At 37.4% G+C, this 8,236-nt stretch overlaps 1 protein-coding gene across 1 annotated transcript; it reads right to left on the reverse strand.

Annotated features, from left to right (window-relative positions):
- Nucleotides 1-1,407: 1,407 nt before the first annotated feature.
- Nucleotides 1,408-7,662, reverse strand: paqr7b (progestin and adipoQ receptor family member VII, b). Its single transcript, XM_079469175.1, has 2 exons — nucleotides 7,498-7,662; nucleotides 1,408-5,641 (listed from the first exon to the last, which is right to left on the reverse strand). The coding sequence occupies exon 2, from the start codon at nucleotides 5,603-5,605 to the stop codon at nucleotides 4,541-4,543; it is 1,065 nt and encodes a 354-aa protein (XP_079325301.1). The 5' UTR covers nucleotides 5,606-5,641; nucleotides 7,498-7,662; the 3' UTR covers nucleotides 1,408-4,540.
- Between the last annotated feature and the right edge of the window lie 574 nt (nucleotides 7,663-8,236).

An 8,236-nucleotide genomic window follows, 5' to 3' on the forward strand; every position in this document is an offset into this window, starting at 1 on the left:
CCACAAGAAAGAGAATAACAAATCACTCTAGTGAGAAGTGGGTGCACATAAAATATGTCACATACGAACAGCTTTTGTATTATAGATATTCTGCTTTAAATAAGTATGAGCGATTACAAATGGCTTAAAAAAATTATGCCACAAAACGTTTGCGTTTGCCTTAGGTTGTGCAATATCTTTTGTCTTTGACACGACTGCCATCGTGTGGAAGATGTATATATGGCACCTTTTGCATTTCAGAAGCTTGTATTATAACATTCATTCAACAAATTGAGAGCTTTATTAGAATTAACAATGAATATGCAAAAATAATGCACTAAGAAATTATGATAAAAATATGAAGAATGTGATGATGTTGATGACCAAATTGTTGATGAAAGAAGACAAACCATGAACCAGATAAGCTTTAGAAACATGCAGTATATGATACAAAATGTTTTTAATATCACAATTACGAAAACAATGTGACATTATCAATGTTACATGCCTCTTGTTTAAAGTGTTTGCAATTATTGTAATTTCAAAAAGCATTTAGTAATTTCAGTCATTTTTAATCTTTGAATCACATTGAATCTTTCAATTCATAGTTTCTCATAAATACAATTTTCATAAATTCAGTAGTAAAATGAATATTATGATTTGAAAAAGAGGACTAATTTAAAACTCTTTACAATTTGTTCACACTTAAATTATAATTTGCAGTGATGTTTTTGCAATAGGCCTAACTTTTGGGTACACAAACAAACCACACTAGTATATTCAAGCTTATAGCACAAGGATAGTTTGCTCATTTTAAAACGGCTTAAGACAGTCCCAGACTAAAACTGAAAGTTTGTGCTGCCTTAACTGAAAAGAAATTGCCCTGAAACGTCTAAAAACGTGTCATCGTTTTGTCTCAAGATGCACACCAGTAATGTCTTTATAAGGCATTTTAATAAAAACAACTTAAATATCCTAATTTAAATAAGGTATAGTCCTGTCTTAAGATAAGCCCTGTCTGTGAAACAGGCCAGTGTGTTTTTTTCTTGTGAATGTTAGCTTACGAAAGCTGTCATTTGTATTCATTACATTTTCATTTGCAAAAATAAATGTGCAGTGTTTTGTTGGCCAATATTGTGATTTGATATTTCTGTTACTTTTTTATTGTTTGCCGTCTAATTGTTATTTCTTACTGTTTGTACATTCACCAGAAAATTCTAGACTGGACAATGCCAGGATTTATAGTGGCAAATATATTGTCACAGAGTCGGTGTATGTTTAAAGAACTGTTTTGTTTAATCTCTAGACTTTAAGGTACAATATGTGATTTTCAAAAATAATACTTCATTTTAAAATGTGTAACAACCAGCCCCAGTTCCCCCATCTTCTTTAACTTAGTTTTATTTGCCCAAGAACCAAATGGAGAATGTGTGAATAATAGTTTATTTAATTAAATAAACATATGACATCAACACAGTCATTTCCACACACAACAGAAAATGTAGGTTAACATCAGTCTTTATTGTTCCCGTTCTGCACCCTAGCAGAAACGTGAGCGTTCGTTCAGCATTTGTAACTCATTGTAAATCATTGCTATAAGTCAAGAAAGTCAATCAATCCTTCCTGTTATTTTACAATACAAAAGAAGCATTCTTTAGCGGTCATGTTAAAAATCCCAAATCTAAGACAGAAAAGTCTGTTCAGACTCTGAAAGTGTCTTCGGGGTGAGTCGATTAGTACATAATTCAAGAAATAGACAGTTCAAAGTCATATGTAAAGTAAATTCCCCACATTACCACATGAGCATTACGGAAACTAAAGCTTTATGTCATATTCTGGTCGTGCCAGGAGATGATCTCATCTGTTGTTTTTCTTGGTGACATCAGAGTGGCCACATAGAGATTTCAGAGGGTTTGTGGTACATAAGTTGGATCGTACATAGGCATAACATTCCATGAATAGCTACTGAATATCATAATCTGATCATATCACACCCCTGACCACTAGACTAAAAGCGTCACAAATTCTATGGTCTTTGCACACGCCGTGAGATCATTTTCCAACATATTTACCCAGAATATTCTTCTTTCAGTCCACTCACAAGCAAACATGTCCATCTCATCATCAGTGTCGGTCTTTAAACATCATACTGTATGTGACATCATTGTTGTCTGCTGGTGCTGTTAAAAAAACGGGCCTACTGCCCCATGTGTTACCGGATGAGGAAATACAGTTTATCACGACTCTATTTACATGCTTCTCGATTACTAAAAAAATCATGTGGTACTTGGCTGGGTGAATTTCATAAAAGGCCAAACAGGGTCAGACTATTAAGACAGAGCCTTCATATCCTTTCTATATAGCCCTCTCATAGGTACATGTACATTCAACAATGCCCACGCACACTCACAAGAACCTCTATGCATACTGACACACAATGACGCATGCATGTAGCCAGGCACATTAGAATACACATATAACACATACATTTTATGCTCAGACTGTTATTTTGAAATAAAGTGCTGAACGTCTAATAGAAAAGTCTGCATATGCATAGGTGACACAAAGGCATTCACATCAGGGTATTATATGGAAAGGCCGTAGTGATAGCCCTTGTTTGCAAAAGGAGCAACAAAACGATGAAGGGGCGTAATTCATTGTTTTTTGAAAGCATGTTTCAATAAAAAAGGTCTTGAGCAATTTTCTATTGTATGTGAAAATCATAAAGATGTGAGCAGGAAACATGGGTGTGTGAACACTCAAAAGCCTGGTCAGAAATGTCCCAGTTATATTTCACCCCAAAATCAAAACAAGCTATTTAGTGAAATTATATTCAGGACAAATAAGCAAAATTATTTAAATAGTTTTATTATTTTATGATTATTCATCTTTTTTTAAGTTGTGTTTATTAGATAAATCTTTATTACCGCAATCTTTAAGGTAAGTTTCTTTGATTTTGTAGAGAAATATGGATGGGACTTCTTGACTGAAGATCCACAATAGTGTTTATATTTATATTTATATTCATATATATGATATTTTTGCTCTCTCTAAACTCAAAGACAGGCAAGTGCATGACGTACAAAACACAAATCGATTGCTTCTCGCAGGTAAATATAAATTAAGCTCTGAACAGTGGCATCAGAAGTCATTTTGACACTGATTTGCATTCTGCTGTGTTGAGGCATGAAGTGAAGCTGAAAATACAAAATAATCGTGTCAAACACAACAGAAAGGGCATTGGATTCCATTTTTTTATAACTTAAGTCAGAGCAGCATGCTGCGCCTGTAGATTTATGCACATAGGTGAGGTTGCATTAAGAGGCATAATGCAAGTACTGTATGAAGGCTACATATCCAGTGCCAGTACCACACTGCTGTACAGTATGTATCTACAAGGTGTTAACTAATCTGTCAACAAAAATGCTGATATCCACTCACAGACCACACATAAATGACAGGTATAAAAAGGATTAATGGCAAATAGTTCAGTTTAATTGTTTAAAGTCCAAACCTTTTAACCTTTTACCTATTTGATTAGACTTTATTGCTCAGTTCCGAAACCCAATGGGCTGCCATATTGCCCTCATCAGCAGCTGCCTTTTAAGGCATGGAAAGTACGCACTACATAAAGCATGCAGACACTCGACTTGCGATACATTTTTAACCAAGTTTGATGTACAGTTATTAAGAAAATGGTACGTAAACCGTAACGTAAAAATACAGAGCGCACAAATACTGTGATAAATAAGCATATTTTGAAGTTTTTGTGTAAAGAAACAGGCCGTGCCTTGGCACAAAGACATTTATAAGCCAAAGGTGATACCGTTGGTCGACGTACATGTGTGTTTAAAGTCTGGCGAATGTATATAGTGTGTCTTCGCTGGTCTTATTGGTGCAGCAAGTCCACATTTTGCTGGGGAAACATTATACATAGTCGAGCAGTGTGAGCTCACAGTGCCGGAAGCAGCCATATTGTTTTGGCTATACTTCCGCGACCGAGCGCCTAATACGCATGTGCGTGACGTCCTCTTTTTCAGAAAGTTCTGTCATGCAGTTTACATGGAAACAAAAATGGTGGTGTTTTCAGATCAAACGGTCTCGTGTAAAAGGCCTCTAAATACTCTTCGAAGATGCGAACTATGCAGTACTACTCTATAGGTACTCAAGATTAATATAAGACTGGCAGAAACTGTGTGTGTTACCTCCGCTTTAATGCACTTGCTCAATAAATAATTTTTGTTTCTATCCAACATGAAAATTACAGATTTCAGCTTTTAACTTGGCTACCTTTTGGATCAGTATTTGTGTATGTAGGCAGCTCACTAGGTTTTGGAATTTTGTTTATGTGCCACTTTGGAATTGTAATGCAGTTTTAAAGCATGTCACCAGTTTGGTAAACAGTGAGCAGCTGATTTAAAATACATTTCAGACCAAGAACAAAACCACTGACAACAAAAATTAGATGCACTGAAAAATTGATTTGTTCTCATTAGGTTAGTTGGCGAAGACCAGTGCAATCTCTTATACATGTGGAAGCAATGTTATCTCATCCCTCTATCTACTCCTGCTTTTCTTCTAGATATGCCTTGACACGTTTGCGCACATAAAAGGCAGTGAGTGCACTGCAACATGCCGTGAAGATGAAGAGAGCCACGGCATCGTGAGCCAAGTCACCATGGAGGCGTTCATAGAGAGATTTTCTCTCGCTGTAATCCAGTCGTACTGCTTCAATTTGCACTAGGGTGCACAGCACAAGGAACACGTGGAAGATCTGATGGCCCTGTCCGATGAAGTCGCAGCATCCTGGGAACCAGCGCTCAGGATCAGGGTACGAGAAGAAGTAGGCGCTAATCAAAAAGAAGAGGACCTGATAGCAGTGGTAAATCACTGCCTGGTCGGCACAGGCCTGTTCAGAGCTATAGCATTTATAAATGCGATGCAACACTGGACTGATATCTAAACAGTAGGCCAGGCCAGAAGGCACCACCTGAAATAGCTTATGAACAAATTTAGGCAAGCTCGGGCTGGCGTACTTTCCGTAGCAGCAGCCGGTGCATGACAGCCAGGCCAGAAGAGCTGCAGCTGGCAGGAAAAAGCTTCGTACTTTGCCGTGCCAATCTTCTTCGACTACATAGTAGAAATGGGTCAGGGCGCTGCCGTATTGATATACAGCTACACCCACGTAGTCCAAAAAATAAAATGTGTAGTGGGACAGCTCAGACTTGGCCGAGAGCAGGTGGGCAAGAGCGCTGCAGGCCAGGTAGGTGAACGCCGCTAGGAGCAAGATGAAAAGCGGCTGGGCGTGAGGGTCTCGAAGAAAGTCCACAGTTTCGGAAAGCTCTTGAAACTTGACTAGGATGATGAGGGAGGCCAGCAGGTGTGTCCACACATTTACAGACTCATTATGCCTCTGGAACAGAGTCAGGAAGTAGTAGCGCCAACTCTGATCAGGCAGCCTGTAGCCCGTAAATATGTGTGACTCACGGAAAACCCACGGCACGTCGGTAATCATAACAGTACAAGGCAAAGTAGGGAAGGCTGACTCCAGGAAACGGGGGATCTGACGAAGCTGCTGCACGTTGATAAACAGCCGCCCAATCTGCTCCATCACAACCGTCGCCATGGTGAGTACCAAGTAAGCAGCAGTCTATTTTGAGATCTGTTTGGGAAAAGTGTTCAATAACAGTTAAATATGTTTAAAGCAGTTAAAATCCACAACAATAGTTATATTGCATTCATTTAAAAAGAAATCTGAATTTAACAGGAGGAGACAAAGATAGACGTTTCCTTATCTTACTATTTATTCATATATGTGACCCAGTCTGTAATAATAACTAGGGATGCACCAATATGTCCATTTTGGCCGGTAACCGATAATTATTTAACATTAGAAGCCAATAATCGATGTATTGGCCGATATACAGTATCTAAATATTAATATAAAACTCCCTAAGACTGAAACAAAATGCAAAAAGGGGACAACTGCTTTTATTTGAAAACAATGACTGCAGAAAACAAGTTTACCATTAGTTCTCTTCTTTCCCCTGAAAATCATGTAATCAGTCTACTTTACAATATTGATATGGCCGATAATTTATCGTGCATCCCTAATAATAAGATATTTTTATCTATATAAAATCATAATATACAAAATGCACTGTGAAAATATAACCGTGAAATGTTTAATATAGACTGAGTAAAACCCGGGTGAAAGATTGAAATTTGATGCAACTCAGGATTAGATTAGGGGATTTGAGCCTTGTTTTTACAGACAGCGTCACATTTATGCATAAAAATCCATAAATTACCGTAATCTTCTAATGCTGCTTACATTCACAATAATGTGTATATGTTAACAATAATGTATTAGCTAACATGAACTAACAAGAAACAAAACGTTTAGACCATGGGTTAAAATCATATGTTCATTTCATTACTAATACATATTTTAAATCAAAAGGTGAAACTGTTAACATTAGTAAATGCAAATATTGCACTTGGCATTAGCTACAGTATCATAAACAAAAATCAATAATTGCTCAAATCTATATTACTCATTGTTATTTCAATTAAACGGTGTGTTTCAATATAATTATATTATGAAAGAAATGTAACTGAATAATCATGGTTCATTATGAACGCTCATTGGTCACAAGTCATTTCTTTGTCAATTTAACCAGAGGTCCCCAAGCTTTTACTAATTTTTTGGTTAAAAAAAAATCCCCAAATGTTAGGGCTTTATTGCAACCACCAAAAGTCACCGAAATGTTTAACACATCTTTTGCACACACTCTGAAAAAGGAAATAAAAGTACTTTTCTCTACTTTTAAACTGACAGAACTGGCATACTGCAATAAGGAATGCTAAATCAACACATTTTACTAATACCTATAAATCCAGATGTAGAAATTGTATTTTTTATAAATATACTGATCAGTAAACATGTATACTGTACATGAATGCCTGAACACTGACAATGAATAGACAACGTCGCTTACGTAACATCAGTTTCTGGATGGACATCCTCACATACATTAACAGAACAGAAACTACTAAATCTAAATTGGACCATAATGTATAGCGGAAAGTTATATATACACCTATGAATAACAATTCGACTTTATGATGAGATGGTCGGAAAATGTTGCTAAAAGTGATGGCATCCCGAAAGGCAAATGAACCCCCCCACGCCCTCACGCCGTTCCTTGCGTAAAATCTCGAACAGAAACGTGAGACGCCGGAAGCGCAACAATAAAACGTTTACAGAAAAATATACATCTACAGGTGCCAGAATTGATCAAAAACATTTACTATCTTAAAAAGTTCAGATGTTTATATAAATATTACACGTAATTTTATCACAGCTGTAGGCGGTTATTCCTGTTTCGGCGCGTGTCAAAAGCACCACGTTTTGCCAAGATATGTATGATTTTAAAAACTTCGTTTTAACGCTGATCTGGTGCATGTTGATGGTTTATTTGTACGTTTTATCTTACACATAATGAACTGGTTTACCTTTAATTATGATAATCCCCTCAGCCACTGCTCTGCATTTATCCGTGCCTTCATATGCGTCTCGAGGAAACAAACTTAAACGGATGAAATATCATGACGGAAAAAATCGCAATAGAATATTTGTCGGGAGAGGCTCCTTCAAGCTCTGCAGCACCGCTGTCAGATGGGCGTCATACAAAGGTTGTAGATTGACAGGAACATCGTCCACTTAGAAAGGCTGGATAGTAGCGTCATCTTCGCTGATCACCGTAACTAGCCAATAGGAGACACCCCCTAAAGTAGCAACGCCCTGTAGAATGTCTGAGCTGTGACATCTGCATCTATTTTCTTTGAATACCGTCTACACACACCCTCTTCATTTAAAGGCGATTCAGGGCTGTGGCGACCAACGAAACCTAAGACACAACGAGGTAACTGTGTTATTTAAAAGAGACTAGTTTACCTTAATTCAGTAAGAGACCACATATTGAGACGAAAGCTACAGGAGGACAGTGAATGGCATAAAGGGGAGGTTTATATACATTGTAATATCATCGTTGGTCATTTTAATACCAGACTAACCCCAAAGTCCCCTCTTGACTGCTAATGCAACGTTGTTATCATTCGCCTTGTAGCTATTGTCAACATATTGAGAGTGCAGTGTTGTTTATTTCTCGTGCTTATTTCATCACCCACACAAGCTCTCCGGCTGACAATGAGTGTTTGTCAAAGTCAGTGTTACCAGAGGAACAAAGGTTCT

The sequence above is a fragment of the Barbatula barbatula genome, assembly GCF_947034865.1.
Source record: "Barbatula barbatula genome assembly, chromosome: 12".
In the NCBI taxonomy this organism is placed as follows: domain Eukaryota; kingdom Metazoa; phylum Chordata; class Actinopteri; order Cypriniformes; family Nemacheilidae; genus Barbatula; species Barbatula barbatula.

Excerpts from the sequence above, each read along its gene's own strand:
- paqr7b (XM_079469175.1), bottom strand. The coding sequence starts at position 5,605 with ATGGCGACGGTTGTGATGGAGCAGATTGGGCGGCTGTTTATCAACGTG.